Source organism: Pogoniulus pusillus, chromosome 2 (genome assembly GCF_015220805.1).
Source record: "Pogoniulus pusillus isolate bPogPus1 chromosome 2, bPogPus1.pri, whole genome shotgun sequence".
In the NCBI taxonomy this organism is placed as follows: domain Eukaryota; kingdom Metazoa; phylum Chordata; class Aves; order Piciformes; family Lybiidae; genus Pogoniulus; species Pogoniulus pusillus.
The window spans coordinates 36,745,121-36,766,290 of record NC_087265.1 but is presented as its reverse complement, the minus strand read 5'-3'; the positions used below and the strand labels follow the sequence as shown (position 1 = coordinate 36,766,290).

Below are 21,170 nucleotides of genomic sequence, written 5' to 3'. Positions count from 1 at the left end.
ACTTTTAACTAGCCAGGGTTGTATCAAATCATGCAGTTATTAAGTGATTCAAATAAAGGGGTTAATGTTTATTTTGGATAAGATGCTTGTGCAATTCATTACTAGCATTTATAACTTTTGTTCTGAAACCTCCAAATGAGGTGAAATTTGATGAGAGGAATCTTCTTGTAGTCTTAGTGGACCTATTGTGCATCATTTCAATAGCAGTAAGTTTTTAGCAGTTATCCTCACTTCCTAATTATTCTGTCACTCTGTAATTTGTTCCTAATAAGACCTTCAGAATGAGCCAATATTGCAGCGTGTTTTTAGTGCTCTTTGGCAAATGAAAAGAACAAGGGGACGCAGTCTCAAATTGTGCTGGGGGAAGTATAGGCTGGATGTTAGGAGGAAGTTCTTGCCAGAGAGAGTGATTGGCATTGGAATGGGCTGCCCAGGGAGGTGGTGGAGGCACTGCCCCTGGAGGTGTTCAAGAAAAGACTGGATGAGGCACTTAGTGCCATGGTGTAGTTGATTGGACAGGACTGGGTGCTAGGTTGGACTGGATGATCTGGGAGGTCTCTTCCAACCTGGTTGATTCTATGAAATAAGATATTTTTGTGTGTGTGTGCTGCAGCTTTTTGAACATTTAATTTTTATAAAAAAATATACCAGTACTGTCAAACTATAATTAGTTAACCTAAATGGTAAGTCTCACCTGTTATGACTTTTATTAAAAGATCTGTTGGCATTTATTGTCTGTCTCAGATTACTTTAACAGGGTGCTTTGATCGGCTATGAATTAATGTGACTGCACGAAAGAATAGCCTCTCAAATTTCACAGATATTTGCTGTGGCAATTAAATAGTAATTTGTTTTTATTTTTAATCCATATGTTTAGACAGCTGAGTGATTGTTTATAATATAAAAAAAGAACCTGTTGAGATCTCAGGAGGCACTTGAAGCTCAGCTTTCTAAACAATGAGCCAAATGTTCAAGGTTTCTAGTCTAAACCTGGATACATAACTTCACTGTTAGAGATAAATATTTGCAAAATAGTATTATTTAAAACCAGTGTAGCTCTGTAATGTAGGTATTACCTCATTTCTGACACTGTGTTTTCTGCCTCCTGATAGCTTTTCAAGTTGCTACTTTCTGTACGTTTGGTGTTAAATGTGTTCTGCTGAAGTGAGATTGTAACCAGGTGGGGATTGGTCTCTTCTCCCAGGCAACCAGCAACAGAACAAGGGGACACAGTCTCAAGTTGTGCCAGGGGAAGTATAGGCTGGATGTTAGGAGGAAGTTCTTGCCAGAGAGAGTGATCTGCCATTAGAGTGGGCTGCCCAGGGAGGTGGTGGAGGCACCGTCCCTGAAGTGTTCAAGAAAAGCCTGGATGAGGCACTTAGTGCCGTGGTGTAGTTGATTGGATAGGTTTGGGTGCTAGGTTAGACTGGCTGATCTTGGAGGTCTCTTCCAACCTGGTTCATTCTATGATTCTGTGATATCACACATGCCATTCTCTTCCCCCATATAGAATGTTCCTACATAACATAGCAACTTACTTAGAAGTGTTGGTATCATGTTAAAATACCCATTGCACCACTTGTGCCATTTTGTAATGAGTGTATCCTTCTCAAAGATCTTGTCTGAATCAAAACCTTGCTTTTGAAAATTATGTGATCTTTTATCTCCGTTGTGATCTTGTGATGGTTTGGGTGTTCCCTGCCCCCTCACACTTAAGAAAATTGCCCAGACCAGACTCATTCAATCTGGAAATTGAATGAAGCTTTATATTTACAGCTTAGCACAATATACAAGCAGATATTTACATTATATACATAAATATACAAGTTTAAAAGGTAATACAGAAACACAACATGCCTTCCAGAAACCAGAGTCCCCAGGAGGGGCTCTTAACCACCCTTCCACCTTCTCCCCACCCCTCTACCTTACCCCAGATTTTGCCTTACACTCAAGGTAGTTTGGAGAATTGGCCAGGGGGGTTAGGAAGCAGATGGATTAGTCAGGCAGGTTAGAGAGAGAAGTTCATGCAGCCTCAAGAGACAGAGAGCGACTCTGTTATCTGTGTTTATGTTCTTATACACCTCAGCCAGCCTGTGAGTGAAGTAGACATCACCATTGTTTCTTTTTCACAGCCTATAATCTAATTCTTCTCACCAAAATATCCCAGCTAGGGATATATCCCAGCACAGATCTCTTCAGAATGTTAGTAGATCTACAGAAGCTTTAAGCTGATGAGATGTATGTGGAATGGAGTACTCCACCTCTTTTTCTGTAAGATAACTAGATTTTGGGATGGTTAGAAATGTTGCAGTGGAATTGGAATGAATAGTTACAAAGAAAATTGTTAGTTAGAGAGGCCAGTCTTACTAGATAATCTCTCTGTCATCGGGAAAGTGAGAGAAGTGACGGAAAGGTGATTAAGAGGAGAGGCTAATTTAGTTGGCCTAAGTGACCTTATGTTGCCATAACGAGTAGCAGGTCCAATGACATTAGATCAGAGGAGAGAAACTGGGCAGTGAGTACTCAGCATCCATTTGGGAATGGGCAAGCTCTGGCCTGGTCGCCATAGCCTATTACATTGTTCTGCTGAACTGGTTTCTAGAACACCCTTCTGCATCATCTCTCTCCCTAGGCTTTTGAGAGTGGCTAAAGCAAGGCTGAGATTAATCTCAGTGAATAAGACTTGTAGTTTTCATCTGACATGACATAGCTGTAGTCACCTGGCAGAGGTCCGAGTTACAGAAATGAAATAATTGTAATGGATGTGAAAAAGAGTTGTCCCAGTGACAATTGACCCAGAAAATAGTCACCAGACTCTCCTTTGAGAGGTGAATCTATTTGCTAGTTTCAGACTGGCTAGATTCTTCATAACCCTTGTGAAAGCTGTTATAACACTTAGCAAAGACTGTTACATGCAATCTCCGTTTTCAGTAGCCTTCCTAGTGTTGCTCATGATGATTGCTGCTTCTGCAGCTGTAATGGCAGCAGTCTACTTTCTGTATTCACATTTGGTTGTTCTATATATTGTAACTGCTGGTCTGCTTTTTCATTTGCTCTTAATTCTGTTGTGTTGCACAGTTTCTAGCACCTCTTTTAATTGAGTCCCTTATTTCTTTAAAGTATGCATTTGGGGTCTCAAGAAATGTAAATTTCTCCATCCATTATTTTTTCTCTTTGAAGTGCAGCAAGCTATTTTGTCCCTGAAGACTACATTTAGGCTTTCCCATAGGATATCTTGAGTTATTTCCACTGTTTTTCTTTTTTTGTTGTTGTTTGAAGGAGATCTTATATTTTCTCTTTCATATATTTAAAATATTCATCTCTTGAAACTGAGTTATTAAATTTCCTTGTAATATATGACCAAGTGTCCTGAAAGATGTGATATCTACCCAAGAGGTGAGTAATATTTGCCTGTTTATCCTTTTATGTAGAAACACACACATTTTTTTAGCCTTTTTGGTCAGCAGGTTCTTTCCTGATGTCTGTATATCCCATACCATCATTTCTGTTGCTGTCACAGTATTTCTTCTGAAGATGTCCATATATGCCACACTCTCATGCCTTTTTTCATTGCCGTGGAAACAGCCAGCAGTAGCATTAGGGATGGCAAAAGAATTTGAAGGGCAGTTAAGAAAAAATGGGAGTCTTGATCTGGCTTAGAGTACCTGTATTCGTCAGAGTAATTGGACATAAGTGCTTAGTGTTTCTCTATGACAACAGGCAAGTAGGTAACTAACACTTGAAAAAAAAATAGCAACCTGCTGGAGAGCAGGCAGGCAGAAAGGGACCTGGGGATACTGGTAGATAGTAGGCTGAAGATGAGCCTGCAGTGTGCCCAGGTGGCCAAGAGAGCCAATGGCATCCTGGCTTGTATCAGGAACAGTGTGGCCAGTAGGACAAGGGAGGTTATTCTGCCCCTGTACTCAGCACTGGTCAGGCCACACCTTGAGTACTGTGTCCAGTTCTGGGCCCCTCAATTCAAGAGAGATGTTGAGGTGCTGGAATGTGTCCAGAGAAGGGCAACAAAGCTGGTGAGGGGCCTGGAACACAAACCCTATGAGGAGAGGCTGAGGGAGCTGGGGTTGTTTAGCCTGGAGAAGAGGAGGCTCAGGGGTGACCTCATTGCTGTCTACAACTACCTGAAGGGACATTGTGGCCAGGTGGGGGTTGCTCTCTTTTCCCAGGCAACCAGCAACAGAACAAGGGGACACAGTCTCAAGTTGTGCCAGGGTAAGTATAGGCTGGATGTTAGGAGGAAGTTCTTGCCAGAGAGAATGATTTGCCACTGAAATGGGCTGCCCAGGGAGGTGGTGGAGTCACCGTCCCTGGAGGTGTTCAAGAAAAGCCTGGATGAGGCACTCGGTGCCATGGTCTAGATGACTGGATAGGGCTGGGTGCTAGGTTGGATCTTGGAGGTCTCTTCCATCCTGCTTTATTCTATGATTCTATAACTTCAGAGGTCTTTTGATGAGCCTTTGCCGTAAGAACTTCCCTTCCTGAAACTTCACATGAAGAATAGTCTTCATTAGTTTATTCTGGCTTATAGGCTTTCATAGCTGCCTAGGAGTCCTGATAGATTTGCTGTTCCTACTTGAAACAGAAGGAAATGCTGTACTTCAGAAATTGTATTTTATCATCCTTTTTAGAAAAGGAACCTGTAGATGTGAAGATAAGGTTACATCTTCATGATCAAGATAAAAAAATTGTCTTATTCTCTGTAAATAACCTTAAATTTTGCCCAAATTTTCCAGTTTGTCATGTGAGGTTTTGTACTTCTGTTTTAAAGGGCTCAGGACATTTTCCGTCAGGCAATGAAATTTCCAAATGTCATCTTGGAAGTCCTTCCTCCGTATAATCGAGAACAATATGAGAAGTCTGCTATTGCTCCTCTTTGTTTTTTGGATAATGAAGGAGTTCCAAAACCAAAGATTCCACCTCCTGTTCATCCAAAACCTGCTTTGAAAACGATTAATAATTCTGGAACAAACAGCTTTGAGTCAGGTGCACAGGCAACCCTGCAGCAAGCTAAGAGCCCCAACCTCCCACGGCTGGCTAGAAAGTTGTCTTCTCCCTCACTGTCTCCTCTTATGGGCTTTGGAAATAAAAGAAATGCAAAGAAAATAAAGATAGACTTGAAAAAAGGTAAGTTTTTGTAGATGATGTGATTATTTCTGTGTCGTGTTCACTATAGTGGTGCCTTAACGGAACTAGTGAAATTTAAAGTACAAGCAAGTTATTTAAACACTCCAAAACTTCCAAAAGGCAAAGTAATTTTAACAGAAATGTTCTCAAGGATAGCTTTCTCATAAATTTGGAGTGCATGTTATCCAGACTTTGCTGATTGATCAAAAAGATCTTTGATCAGGCTACCTGCCTGGTGAATGTGGGGCAGGCTGTGGATGTAGTCTACCTGGACTTCAGCAAAGCCTTTGACACAGTCTGCCACCACAAGCTCCTAGCCAAGCTGGCAGCTCATGGCTTGGACAGATTCACTCCCTGGAGTGTTCAAGAAAAGCCTGGATGAGGCACTTGGTGCCATGGTCTAGTTGACTGGATAGGGCTGGGTGCTAGGTTGGACTGGATGATCTTGGAGGTCTCTTCCAACCTGGTTGATTCTATGATTCTGACTGATTATGTGGAAGATATTTTATTACCACTGTGATCTGAAGAGATGTTTCAGCCTTTTCAACAAATAATTTGGACTGTCTGCTGCTGGCTTCTGTTATTTTTATTCATGTCTGCTGATTGACCACAGCACTGTTACAGGATTATTTTTAAGATAGGTTTAAAGATATATGCTGCTCTCTTCCATGCTATTCAAGAAGTTGACCAGAAATTTACCTGTTTCTTCCTCTTTTTTTTTTTTCAAATGGCTTCTTTCCATCTGTATATTCATTCAGTTCTTGGTAGGCTGAATTTTGCGTGTGCATGCCTTTAATTTCTGCTGCATGCAGCTGTCTGCCTTTGCATGGAGTGTAACAGGTTTATGCACATGTTCATAAAGTGCACTTAAGCAGATCCCAATTAACATTCATTTTTTTCTGTTTAGTTTCCATCTCTGATTTGACTGAGACTTAAATTTGAGGCTGGAAGTGTCCCTTTTAAAAACTGTCTGCAACTTTATTCTCTTAACACGTAATGAATGTAATCAAGTCATCATTTCTTAATTTTTGTTATTTCTTAACTTAAATCACTCTTTTTTTTTGCTTTTGAACTCTTCAGCTCTGCATCAACAAAACCTGCTTCAGAATCTGCCACATTTCACATTAAATGCTTTTGATTTTGAAGCAGTGATTTATTTCTTTTTCAGAAAAGACAGGAATATGGTGATATATCTGAAAACTCTCATGTAGGCAACACTCCTGCTCAATATGAAAAGATTTTTGTAGACCCTGCTGTTCGTGGGAGATTTTGGTGGAGAGAATGATTTCCCATTGGAATGGGCTGCCCAGGGAGGTGGTGGAGGCACTGTCCCTGGGGGTCTTCAAGAAAAGGCTGGATGAGGCACTTCGTGCCATGGTCTAGTTGATTGGATAGGGCAGGGTGCTAGGTTGGACTGGATGATCTTGGAGGTCTCTTCCAACCTGGTTGATTCTATGATTCTATCTACTAATATTTGCTGTTATTCCCTAATTATTAAAACATATATATGTATTAACACTACATTATTTCCAAACAGCAAACAACTTCACTAATGAAAGCTTTGAAATACTACTTTGTCCTTTCTTAACAATGTGTTGTCAGCTGCTTTTGCATTTGAATCATGTGACACTTTCTACTATCTACCAAGTTCCAGTAATAAAGAACTGATAAATTGTGTTTATTCTGTTTTGTTTCAAAGACTACTGACACCAATGCAAAGGCTGATACTACGTAGAGAGAAAGTAAATGCATACAAATGAGGTTTTGCTTGTCTTGTATTTTTGTGAGCTATCCAAATATCTTTACATCTGTAGCTGCTGGAGGAAATTTGAGCATGTGTTCTGACATTGATAGACCATGTGGAAAATAGGCTCTGTTGACAGCTTTTTGTTGGCTTTGGTTTTTTGAAGAGCTAACCTGAGTGGTTGTGATGCATTGCTGATGCTGTTTACTTAATTCTGATGATTATCTTCCCCTTGTTGAAACTGATGTTGGGAGTTCTTTATCTGCCCTTCTAGGTCCAGATGGACTTGGTTTCACTGTGGTCACAAGAGACTCTTCAGTACATGGTCCTGGCCCAATTTTTGTGAAGAATATTTTACCAAAAGGTGCAGCAGTAAAAGATGGTCGTTTGCAGTCAGGAGACAGAATCCTGGAGGTTAGAATAAATATCCTTTGTGTTTGCATTGCTGGGTATTGATCACTGATTTTGGATTAATGTCCTGGGTTGAGCAGAGACAGGAGGTGTTTTACCCCAAGGGAGTAAAATGAAAACACTTGCACAGAACTGGAGGTTAAATAGAAATAATATTTGGAAAAGTAAACCAAAGTACAAAAGGTATCAAGGCACAAAGGATATAGATACTCTCAGAATTAGCCTTGGCCCTCAGACAGGCCCATGTTAGACCTCACTGCTCCCCCCCACTCAAAACTGAAATGCCTTCCAGCCAGGCCTCACGCCCTGTGATGCTTTGGGTGTTACCTGCCCCCCCACACCTAAGAAAATCACCCAGACTAGACTCAGTCGATGTGGAAATTGAAGAGTGAAGCTTTGTATTTATAGCTTAGCACAATATACAAGCAGATATTGACAATATATACAGAAACATACAAGTCAAAAAGGTAATACAGAAACACAACAGCCCTCCCAGAAACCAGAGTTCTCAGGCGGGGCTCTCAACCACCCTTCCAGCTTCCTCACACCCCTCTATCTTAACCCAGACTTTGCCTTAGGTTCAGGGTGAGTTTGGATGATCGGCCAGGGGGGTTAGAGAGAAGAAGGATTAGTCAGGCAGCAAGTTAGAGAGAAAAGTGCAGCCCAAAGCCCAGAAAGATACTCCCTTATCTGTGTTTGTGTTCTTGTGTATCTCAGCAAGCTTATGAGTGAAGTAAACATCACCATTGTTTCCTGTTCACAGTCTATAATCTAATTCTTCTCACCAAAATATCCCAGCTAGGCTCAAACTAGCACACTCCCACACAAACCAAAGTGATAACAGCAGCTGTATGCTCAAAGCAAAGAGCAGAGAGAGAGCAAGCTATGGCTGGGAGGTCTGCCCCTTATATAGGGAGATGCAGGATATGGGATGGAATAACAAATTACACTGTGATGTGCCCTACCTCTGGGATGAACTCTCAGTCCCCTTCAGTTTCTCTAGTCCTCTGGAGCAAGGCAAGAAAGCAATAATTAATCTCCTTATATATATATATATATCTACACTACTAGTGCATGGAATTAAAAGTTTCATGGCTTTTGTACTCTTTGTCAGCAGATATTTTATACTGCAACTTGGAAAGAAGTGCTTTTCACAAAGGTTCGTGGGTTGTTTGAACAAAGGTGACCTGATAACATCTTGCATTCTTAAAGCAGTTAAATATATCTATTTAGAAAGAAAATATATCTCCCCTCTTCAGCCATGTCAAAAAAATCTCTGATTTAATATCAAGGTAGATAGGTGCTCATTTTAAGGCAATTTTGCTCATATCAGTCTAAAACTTTCAGATATCTTATGACTTACAATCATATTATCTAATGGGCTATTTCTACTTACTAACATCAAAAAGCTCTTGAGGTAAACAGTTTCAATACTTAGGTCTTGTTTCTGTACTTTTCATTTTCAAAGTGCTTTACAAACTAATTAAGCCCTCAGAAACCCCCTGCACTGTAAGTACTAAAGTGATGCTTGGACAGATGGTGAAAATGAGAGGGAAAAAAAGGTTGATTTCTGCAGGGCCAAAAGGGGAGACATTGTGGAAGCTGTTGATAATTCTTCTTTGCATTCATTCACTGAATGACACCTGTGTTGAGTAAGGGGAAAAGGATGAAAGAGTCATATTGATAGAAATGACATCCTTCGTTCTTTTGTGCCTGGCAGGTGAATGGACGGGACATTACTGGCAGGACACAGGAGGAGCTGGTGGCTATGCTGAGGAGCACAAAGCAAGGGGAAACTGTCTGTCTGATCGTGGCTCGTCAGGAGGAGGCCTTTCTACCTCGAGAACTGGTAAACTTATTTTTCCCTGAGGAATGTTATTGAAACAATTCTATGTCTAAAAACTAGAAAACAAGAAAAAGGAAAGAACTGAGAAAGCCATTGAGGGGTAATTGTGTAAGGCTTGTTTGGGAAGTATTTATGCTTGCAGGTAATTTTAAGAGATACTCAGGTTTAGTCACTTTAAATGCAATTCCACACAATCTGATTTTTCATTTCCAAAATGAGCCCACTCGCAGGGGAATATTGTAAATTAATTTTGCAACTGTGAGGTCAGACATGAATGAAAATGGATTATTCTCTTTCAGAAAAGGAACAAACTTTAAATCAGAAATTTAAACTTCCAACCAGAAGTTTAAAGTTCATGTAATGAGTCTTGCAGCTTATCAGTCACAAACTAGTGGGGATAGCTGCCCCCAGGAAATGTTTCCTCTAAGCCAGGTGCCAAGCTGCAGGGGAGTGGTAAGGAACAGAATTCCACCGCAGTCCTCACAAATTTTGGAAGCTATCTGGCCTTTGACTTAGCAGGCTCTTGTGTGTCTAAATCTGTTCTATCTGAAGTGTGTGATTTTTGCTTTCTGTTTTTTTTTTAATGCTTGAATGAAACTAGGTTCTCTGTTCTCTCACATAGAGGGTGACTATATTACTGTATAAGTGCTATCTGATACATACATGTTTCCCCTCAAAGGAGGTCATCTCTTTGGTTGCCTCTTCCTTATCTTGACTGATGGCTATACTTGACCTTTCGTTAAGAAATCCTCAGGATAAGGGAAGGACAGTGTTTCCTGCTTTTGTCTCATTTTATCTCCTTTTGAAGGACACAAACTGCTATCATTCTTTACTTAAGATGCCACCTTCAAGCTTTTCCTTCTGCCTTAGGACTGTTAGCTACAGTTAGATTTTCTACAGAAGTACTTCATTATGTTTCCTCACAAAACCTCCTTCACAGTTTTCCTCTTGTTTCTTGTCAACACATGGACCTTGCTGAATTAAGGGCATGTTGCCTATGGTAGAATAAGAAGCTGTAGGGGAGTTCAGATTCTTTCATGTGAGCCTTTCCTCTTGTGCCACTGGTGCCCACTTTTTTCCTGTAGTAGAGTGATTGTGAAGCATCCCGACAAAACTACTTTTGTTTTCATTTTCTATTGTGTGATTTAAAAGGAATATAATAGCAGATTGTTTACACCTCTGTAATTGGTGATGCCCAAAGCACTAAAATCAGTCACTATAATGCTCTTTTTATTAAGCCCTAAGCTGTAGGGTCAGTGTTTGTGTGGATCAGAGGGAGATTTCTGAGACTGAAAGTACTAAATTCTCTATTATAGTTAGAATTTATTTTCTTCTAGAAGTTCTTCTAAATATGAGATTTTTTTGTTGTTGTTGTTAAAAGCTAACCAATAACACTTTTTCTAGTGGCTTTTTGAAGTTATAAAACACATTACTTGGAAAATGTGCTTTTAAGTATTTATTCTTCTTTTCTCTCTGCTGTTCCCCAATATTATACATTATTGTACATCATAGTACAAATTCTCTTGGAAATCACTGTAACAGTGTGTGGGCATAAAAGACTGGAAGAATCTAAAAGCTGTTTATAATTTCTACCTGCCACAATTGCCTGCTATTAAATTCTAGCCCCTACAGCAAGGATTAAGTACCTTTCTAAAGGTGACTTACTTATGACTAGCATGACAAAAATCCAGAAAGCAGCCACATTTATCCTGCTGGCTTGACCTTCGCTTAGATTGCTTTCTCTGTGAAAGAATGATGCACAAGTGATGGCACTCACTGTAACCCTGAAATTTATGTGAATTCTAATTCTGTTCTGTGTTTCATGTTATCCCAATAAAGTACACTATAATACAAATGAGAGTTACTGAACTACATTAGATAATTTATTGGCACCAGCTCTTCTAAATGAAAAAGCCTTTAAGTACATCTGTTTGGTAGCTCTTGGCAAAAGAGTGTGTTACCATACCACTAAGCTACCAGATGTTGATACTAATGTGATGCTTGTTAGAATTCATACTGTGTCTGAGAATAGTCTCAGCAAAGATTTAAAGTAAAAATAAATTAAAATTGGTTTAGGGTTTTTTTGGTTTGTTTTGTTTCTAGCTTTAGCCATGATATTACGTTACACTAATCCTCTGCTACTTCCAAAGTTACAGTGCTGTTTTGATCAAAGAGGAGGAAAAAAGCCAGCACTTTAAATGTTTGTTTTTGGAAGGAAAGGCAACAGATAATCCAATATTTTTCAAGGACATCTGTAAATGAATGCTCTGTCTGTGTAACATGCATGCAGAGTTTACCTAAATACTTGGGAGTTTTGTCAATGCCCATCCATAAGAGAGTAATTGCTTTATATTAGCCTCTATTTGAGCAGTTCTCCAGGGACTGTTACCTGAGAAGCTGTTTTCTTCAGGTTCCTTGTTACCTGTTGTAAGCAAAATAAGAAGGACCACTTAGTAAGCATGCATAATCCCCACAGCTCTGACAGTTGGACCCACTAGAGACTGCGCACAAAACCACTTCTGAGCATGTGGCTGCACTAGAACCGGGTTCCTACTTTGATTGCTGGAGAGAATTTGATAGCTGCTCAGGCACAAAGCAAATAATGTAACAAAGTAACAGTAAGTGGCATTTGGTTGCCTGAGTCTGCAATAATGTAATTTGCTTTCCTTGTAACAAAGCTGTGTGTTGGAGAAAGCTGGATCTCATGAATGTTTTCTCTTCGGTAAGCTAGATGGGAGCACAATTTGGGGATTTTGTTACTGTCTTCTATGCTGATGAGTTTCTAGCAAGTAGAATGTATTCAGAGTAGCAAACCACACCAGCCAAGAGAGAAATGTGATCTGGGTGAGGATGAATCAGCGTTGCAAACAGGCATTATTGAATTATAGGGAATTAGGCCTTCAGTTATACTAGCCCATATGCAACATCTCAGAGCTGTACAGTTACATTGCACATAACGAGAGAATAAAATAGAAAACCCAATCTTTGTAGTGTTGTTTCTACTTTCAAGAATAATAAAAGGAGGATCTAATGAGATTTTGCTGAGGTTTTTTTGATTGAAGCAGATCATGAAATGGAATTTGGATCAACCACAGGCTGTTCTCCTTATTATCCAGTTAGCCAAATGTTCCCAGTAATTCATGCCAGCTGTTGACAGTGTCGCAGCTGAGTAAGGAGCTGATTGCAAACTCAGGGGAAGGTCTCGATTCACTTAATTACCACAGTCTACAGAGTGGCCAGTGATTAGCACGTTCTTCAAGGTACATTTGGGTTTTAAACTGTGTGACACTAATTATTTTATAAAGAATAGTGAATGTTATAGAGAGAAGTCGGCCTAAATGAACAGGTTTGGATTTTCCAGTTCTTATCAAAGTGAATGGAATGCACATCAAACCGTGACTGTCATTTGGTTGTGTTTTAAAAATACAATGTTTTGATCATGTGTATTTGTTGCATCTTGTTTTTTCTCCAGGGAAAATGTGTGATCTGAAGGTGCCATTTCTTGTAATAATGATATAAAGATCACTTGCTCCCCCTTCTATTTCTTTATCCTCACATTGATAAAACAAGCAAAGCAACTTGAATGAGAACTGCTCTGATGTAACCCATTCTGCGCCACGACCCTATGCAATCCTTTTTTCTTGCTGTTTTTCATGAGCCTTCAGAACGCAAAAGCAGGGGAATGTGCCTGTTCTGTGACTGCTAGAAGTAATACAGTACCAAAAATATTTCAGGGCATTTTTCTTTAAGTTAGAGCACATACTTAAAGTTGTAAGCTTTGCATACGCTTTATTTTTCGTTTTAAGATAGCTCTGACTTCCTAGTTTCAACTGTAAACAGTATTTCTATGGTTTCTTCACATATTCACTGATCCCATGAAGAATGGAGAGAGGAAACAAGCCTGCATTTTTACAACAAAAGCTAAAAGAACAGCTGTATATATAATGCAGTGGTTGATCTTTACCTCTGAGCTTTTTGACACATACTATACAGAGTAGAAGGAAGCAGGATGGGTCTCAAGTTCAATTTAGCAGTTTTTTTCTGCTTATCATGTGATCGACTTCAATGTTTCAGTCTTCTCCCAGTTAATTCCTTACCATATATTGAACTCCTATGCCTGAAGGAGAACATATTTGCCTAAAGTGTTGTATTTTTTGTTTTAATACTTAAAACCTGCTTTCTGTTACCTCCTTTTAATTGTTTCTTGCCTTTTTATGTGCAGGAACAGGTGAAATTTCAACCTGAACAGAACCGTCTTTGCACCTGTCTTTCATAGGTTGAAGCAATTATTCTAGTGCTCAATTAAACACAAATTGTCAACTAATTTCAGTCAGAAAGTGATTCCACTAAATGCCCATTTTCTATTGTGTTGTTTCTATTTAAAGAGAGAATAATCTGATAAGGGGAAAAAAGACTCCAAAGCCCAAAAAAAAACCAGAGGTCAATATACATGTACTGGATTTTACTAACATGTTTAGGATTCAGTTCTCAATTTGTTCTGTGTGAAGAAGAGAAAGATACTGTGAATCCATCTGGAATAACTATAAGCTATGAAATTTCCAGGTTTGTTTTTTTTCAAGAACCTTTTTGAAGCTTATTTTGGGCTTATAGAGGCTTTTGAAGGCTTATTTTGGGCTTATAGAGGCTTTCTAGAGTAGTTGAGAAATGAGTGTAGGGTGTGTCTAGATAAATGTATATTTTTAGAGTGAAAATGTTGTGGAGTGCAGCCCCTCAAAAGTGTTCAGCTTTCATTATGTATTTCTGAAGACATCTACTAGCTTATCATATCTTACAGCACTGGAAACTGTGCACTGAGGTTTTTTGATTAGTTACTGGGTTGCTATAAAAGTCAGTTATAGATCAGTGTTTAGAAGGAACATGACAGTCTTTCCTGTCACAGTGAATGGAAGGTGTGCCAAAAAGTTTCCCTTTATTTTAGGTTTCATTGGGATTCCTAAACTTACCAGAGGGTCATAAATGTATTGAATAATTCATGTATACTGGAAAATGTATTTGAAAATTCATGTGTAATGTGACTTTTCTTTAAATTAAACTAGATTCAACAATTTTGCAGTGGCAGAACTCAGCTCTCATACGCTGTGAAGTGCCAACATAGCTACCAACACAGCAGACACATTCGCTGTGCTTTTCAGTGTGATAGTGGTAGTCAGCTATTTCAAGGCAGCACAGACCTTATTGCATCTGGTCTACTATTGCTTTTTCTGTCAAGCCCATCAAAGTGCTGTGATTCAGCATTTGTCTTTCAGATCCTGCTCCTCCTATTTTCCAGCAATATGATAAACCCTAAAAGGATGTTTTGAAAGCTCTGGTCATAGCACTCATTGCCTGAGAGAACCTCTGATGGTGCTCTGCCTGCTGGTAAAGAATAAGTTAGGGTGGAGACAAGTAAGGAGAGAAAAGCATAATGTTACTTGTACCATGAGACATTGTATTTGCTTTCAGGATTGCTGCCCAAAACTCCCAAAATTTGAGGAACCATACCTCAGAGCACTGGAAAATGGGAATTGTTTACTTGATACCGTCAGTCTCAGCTGTGGTGTTGTCTAAAATTTTTTGGCAGCCTACTTTAATCTATGAAATCAGAGGTATGTATACATCAGAATACAGTCTCACAAAATTCATCTGAAGAAAAATGCATCTTCATACATTTTAGATGCATTTATCCAGATTAACAGTATCAGAGTTTAATAAAATCAAACTATTTGGGCAATTCTTAAAGCTTCCTGACAACCCTAGACCCTGCCATTTACAAGGGTCACCAGATTGATTCTACCTACCGTATGAAAGTCTCTCTGCCACAGTGTCCATGAAAAAATTGTTTTCCTGTGCTGACTTCACCTATAAGATGTGCATGTGGCATTTGAAATAGACAAAGAATTATACACTGCTTATTGCTTTGTTATTGTCCCTTTAAAGCAGTAACCGGTAAATTGAGTGAAGAGTTCCATTTGTATGTCACAGTGTTGTGACAGGTTTACCCCAAATATACTCTGTAAGTGTATGGGTACAACAAATCTAAATTCACCCTAAAAATAACATACAGTCTCAATCTTCAGGAGTGATAAGATTTTAGTATCTAAGTGGCAGGATATATTAACTGTATAAGACTCGAGCTCAGTAAGATGCTTAAGTACATGACTGACCCCGTACGTGGACTGGAAATGCATGTTTTCAGAGTGGGGCATACCTTGATTGAGTACAGAAATAGTTAATTTTTCTCCCTCTGTTTTCTACAGTTACATAACTTTAAAAAGGTTAAGTAAGACTGAATTATTAAACATTGAAGAGTAAGGCCACACTGAATTACAAAGCTCTTTTGCAAGGACAAACCATTTCCTTGGGTAAAACTTGCTACAGGATCTCAAACAGGCATGTCAAGAATACTGGAGAATCTCCCTTTTTTTAAGTTCCCTGTGACATTGAATAATAAACTGTGAAATGCAGTGTATCTGTCTTGGATGAAGAGCTGTATCTAGTTTTGTCAATTTTCAAAGCTATAATTCCAGACAGTTGTCATAATTCAAACCAGAACCATTCTATCTAATATGACAGGAATTTGTAGTGTACTGTGCTAATGTAAAAACTATCCAAGTACCGTATAATACACCTCCACGGATTTGCTATTGGCTGCTTTGTCTTCTCAGGGTGTGCCATTAGTGACCATTTGGGTTTTGTTGCAGTACAGAATACAGATGATTTTAAAGCAGCCAATATGAATGCATCTGTCAGAAACGCTGAAGATGAATACGTGCAACGATGAGTTCAGTTATATACTGCATTGTGACAAGATTACAGCAGTGCATTACCTTTGAGTATTATTTTCAAGATTGTTGCTATTTATCTATTGCAAAATACAGTGTAGATTTTATAGTGAGTGAATGACTGAGCTGTCAGCAAAGTATTTCTTAATTGTGCCTAAGCTCTTGGAAGGAACATAGAGGGTAGTGGAAATAAGGAGGTGTCTTCAAGCTTTTCTGTCAATAATAGTTATGTGATGCCACAGCTGAAATGCTGCTCTAACTTTTACATGGTTTTAGTTTGGTTGGTTTATTTTCTTTCAGAAAATAATTGCAAAAGCATGTAAATGTCTTATTTTCTTCATAAGCCTTTGAAAATAACCCTCCTGGGTCTCTTGCCTTTTGCTCTTGGTTTTGAATGGCACTCCAGGGAGTTGGCATCTCTTATCAGAAATGAGCAGCCAGGCAAGGGGCAGCCAGCATATTGAAAGACTATAATAGAGTGTTGGTCAAGGGCACCAGACAGGTACTGAAAGGTCTCTTGTTGTGTTAAACAAATGCTATTTCCTTCCTCTCTGAAGTGGGAGCTAATTTTTTTTGTAAGCTTCTCTTTTGGCAGAAGAACAATGGGGATAAATAAGGCAACCTTTCCAGTGAGAGATATGCATTAGATTATCATACATTCACAGATCAAAAGTGCTGTGGTCAATGAGAACAGGTGTTGTGCTGTTAAATAAAAGAACTAATTGAAGGTGATGTCTTATCACAGGCAGAGGATTGACACAATATCGAGTAGATCTGACCATGGGCTAGGATAGAAAAGGGGAAGAATACAATGCACAGTACTTTTTTCAAAGGTTACAATTCTGTTCATGCTCATGACTGAGCAGATTTTGTGTCTTGAGGGAACAATATAGTGTAAATAATATTTTTTTAAATACTGGTAACTTGCTGGTGAGATTTGATTATATACCAATATAATTTAAGGTTGTTTTAAGAGCCATTTATCATAGCTTTTTAATTAAGAAATCAGAGACCCATGATACAAATGTGCTTCTGAAAGTTAAATAACAATATTGGCAGCACATCAATTAAATGTATTCTGAGACTCTTAGATAAAGGTTTTCAACCTGCATTGCTGAATGTTATTCAGTGCATATTATGAGAGCTTTCTACCTTCAAATCTACCAAACTCTGGATTCTCTCACCTTCATATAAACTCTGCTGAACTTTTCTATCTGCTTTGTGGTGATTCAGTAAATGTCATAATTGATTTTACTGAAGTTCTATGTAAGTACCTCAGTAGATGAAAGCATTGCTGTCCTGACTTGCCTTAGTGAGGGATGGTACCTGTTTGGGTTTTTTTAACCATTCTCTTTAACAGCAAGCAGAAAAAATACCTCTTAGAATTCTGTCTGCTACATTCTGGTCCAGGAGAAAATGCCTGAAGAGAGGAGTTCATTGTCTTCCCAGAGCAGTTGAAAGAGCTCAGTAACTGTCTAGAGTGCTGGATGGTGCAACCAAGAGGGAAATTTGCAGCAGGAGCTGAGGCTGGTAGGCTCCTAGAAATAGAGGAGAGCAAACATCACCAAGCTATAAAGGGGATTGGGAGGAGAGGTGTGCATATCTGGACAGATTGTTCAGAGCTTCTTCCAGCTGTGGAAGCTTTTGAAAGCTGACAGGCTAAGATTTAGCAAAGCTGAAGGAATGACCTGCCTGACAGGGACAGTTGCAGGTGAGCAGCGGCATGTAGAAAATGAGCAGTGGAGACTGTTTTTTCAAGTCTTTTTTGTTGTTTTCTTTTAACTTTAACCTTTTTCACTGTTGAGTATGTTTTATTAATACTGGAGAGTTCAAAATTCCTTTTGCTGTCCTCAGTGTACCCATTTTAAAGGAAAAGTGCAGGCCAAGCCATCTGAAATCTCTAGCCATCTTGAGGTCTCACCACTTTGTTATCTGGACTTCAATTTATGTGAAGATTTCTCACAGTACAGCTGAGTGGGTTACTGTGACTGTAGTAGGGGATAACTTCAGTGATACACTATCATTTAATTCCCAAAGTGCTGAGGTGTTATATGTTTGTTGTGGGAAAATACATATTGTGATTGTTCACTGGGTAATTTATGACCTTAAACTGTAATTTTTTTTCCTGTACTAGAAATGTTTTTGTTGCAGCGCATTTCATTCATTCTCTGTTTGAGTGAATTTAAACTCTAGAGTCTAACAGACTTCAGGTTTAGTGCATTGGAGAGGACTTCCTTTACCAGACCATAATGCAGCTAATGGTGGCTGCTGTATTGCAAATTACTCATTTCTTTGGATGGCATTTTAGTGAAGTTAAGGAAATAAAGGCAGTGGAAATCCAACTCTGTGAGTCACCAGCAACATTTAGAGTTCATGCCTACATATTCTAGGGAAAGGGACCACCACTCGTGAAACTGGGTGCCCAAATGAAGGAGTTAATTGATGTGCCCTTAAGAATGGCTGGAGCACTTTTTTAATCATCAATGACAGGGCATTCCCTGGGACAAACACTATCATCAGGATAACATTTTGTAACCATTTAAAATGGTTTAAATTTAAAATAGGATGAAATCAAGCTTCTAGGTTAAGGTTAGCCCTTTTTATATCTCAGATTTTCCTTCTTTCTACTGCTTCTTACATTCCCCCCCTCAAAAAAAAAAAGTTTTAAATCTTGTATTTACACCAAAGAGTCTTGATGTTGTAGACTTGGTTACCAAATATTTATTATCAGATGCCAGAGAATGAGTAGTGAATGAAAATTGTAAGAGAGTTTACTTCTTTCTGTGATGAATTTGTTATTGATTTGCAGATGTGCATCTCCTGTTACCCATCCCTGTGAAATGGTTAAAATGTATCGCAGTATTATCAGGGTTGGAAGAGACCTCACAGATCATCAAGTCCAACCCTCTACCACAGAGCTCAAGGCTAGACCATGGCACCAAGTGCCACGTCCAATCTTGCCTTGAACAGCTCCAGGGACGGAGACTCCACCACCTCCCTGGGCAGCCCATTCCAGTGTCCAATGACTCTCTCAGTGAAGAACTTTCTCCTCACCTCGAGCCTAAATCTCCCCTGGCGCAGCCTGAGGCTGTGTCCTCTTGTTCTGGTGCTGGCCACCTGAGAGAAGAGAGCAACCTCCTCCTGGCTACAACCACCCCTCAGGTAGTTGTAGACAGCAATAAGGTCACCATCCCTCGCGGGTAACAAATTTTTGATAGTACAGTAGAAAAAGTTTGGCATTATTTTAAAGTCACCTTTTGCTGGAACTTAGGGTAAGGCTGAGTATAAATAATCAATAAGGAGAGATGTTTTTTAGACTAATTGAACTGTTGAACAGGAGACACTGGTGAAGGACTTAAGGATAGGAAAAAGCAGCAGGTTTTTACGCTTAAATGTATTAAGGTTTTTATATGATGAACTTACCTGTTTCCTAGAGAATTATGTCATGGAAATTTGTAGTCAAACGTTAACATTTCCAAATGAGATGCAAGAGGAAGCAAGATACTTACTTTAGCTGTCTCTGGTCTCCTGCTGAATCCATCTTAATGTTTGATAGATAAGACATCCAGGCATATAGGCAGTGATCTGGTAGATCACTTTATAAGACACACAGAGTTGTATTTAAGGAAGTTGGGAAATGTTGTAGAACATTAAACAACTTCTAAATTTTTTTTTTCATTACTCTGCTTTCAGCAGTTTATTTCTAACAGAACCTAAAATTGGACTAATTTTTACTGAAAAACTCTACATAATGCTATTATCGTAGTAAATTTATAGAGGGAGAGTTCTAGTGACCTCCCAATCAGTCTTTTTCCTGGATATTGAGGGCAAATATTTTCCTGGCATCTCACCAACATTTCCTTGCTTGCTATTTAAGTCAGATGTTTCTTATATCACAAATTGCCTGCAAGTAGAAGAGGAAAAAATTCTACTATAAACCAGTTTGAAGACTAATATTATGTCCCCTCCTAGGCTTGCTTGGGTTTTGGGAGGTGAAGTTAAACAAGGTTGTGAGATTGCTGTCTTCAGATCCATCCAACTTGTTTCTCAAGCCTGGTTCCTACAGCCACTACTGCTCACAATGCTGATGAGGCCTCGGGCACAGCCTGGCCAGCTGTGGCCTTGTCATCAGTGTCACCAGTGGGGCAGAGACAAGAGCAATAGAGAATGACATTGATTAGTATACTTGACTCAAATTCAGACAGGCTCATCTATGTAGTTTATCTTCATGTATTGGCTTCAGGGCCACATATAGGTCCTGAGTTTGAATTTTTACAAGTCTATGTTAATAAATGCTTGAAGTCCTTATCCTGAAATGAATGTACATCTTTATGCCAGGGCTTACCTTCAGCCATCTCCATTAAAAATTGATCTGAATGTGATCAAACAAATTCAATTTTATATGAAGTCTAAGTTTATGTTGAAGTAACATAAAGCAGTTTGTGGTTGCCCTGGTGAAGGTAAGGTGGTCATGGGCTGGGAGCTTTTATGTTCTGCAATAACAATCTCTCCTCACTGCTTTCCTCGTGGTATTGGGAAAGACAAAATCCCAGTGTTGATAAACAGAAGGAACAAGACTCTAGTGAAGGTGTCATTAAATTATTATTGTTATAATTATCAATGGATTTATTATTTTATTTTTATTATTTATGATATTGTTTACTATTATTAATTTTTAATTGTTATTTGTGGAAGAATAGGAGCAGCACATGGGAACTGCTCGCTCAGGACACCAGGAAAGCAATACAAAATAGACTGACCTGAACGTGCTACAGGAGACATCACATATCTAGGACTCTGAGGAAAATTTCTTCTTTCCAGATCTGTACAGGGTGTGCCACCTGAGTTCTGATCTAGGATTTCTGAATCAGCTGACAGGAATATGTGCATTTTGAAAAACAAAGATTGGGCAGACAGTCTTTTCTCTAAAACCCTGAGAAAGTGTAAATGCAAAGTGTTTATGAATAGCATGGGTTTTGTTTTTACACTGATTCTTGTGAAGCAAGTTAGAGCAGGAGTGTTTACAAGTGATCATTCTATATTGTTCACAGTAGTAACTATGGGTTTGTAGGTTTGGGGGAATTATGTTCAGGTTGTCTGTATTTCCACAGCTAAGGAGAAAAGTGATAGATTTGTAGCTGAGAATTTGCCTACTTTCAGTGACAAAAACCAAAGGCATAAATGAGTAGCACAGGTGTTAGAGATGAGTGCTGGCATCAAGGCAATTGTCAGTGTTGGTGCTATG

The 21,170-nt window shown here is 39.1% G+C and overlaps 1 protein-coding gene across 4 annotated transcripts in view; it reads left to right on the top strand.

Annotated features, from left to right (window-relative positions):
• The window catches only part of PARD3B (par-3 family cell polarity regulator beta), a 474,018-nt gene that overhangs the window by 218,129 nt on the left and 234,719 nt on the right, over positions 1-21,170 (top strand). For all 4 annotated transcript variants that reach the window (XM_064161234.1, XM_064161224.1, XM_064161216.1 and 1 more), the window contains exons 8-10: positions 4,787-5,142; positions 7,161-7,300; positions 9,018-9,146. In XM_064161234.1, coding sequence (XP_064017304.1) covers positions 4,787-5,142; positions 7,161-7,300; positions 9,018-9,146 — 625 coding nt within the window. The remainder of the gene's footprint in view (positions 1-4,786; positions 5,143-7,160; positions 7,301-9,017; positions 9,147-21,170) is intronic.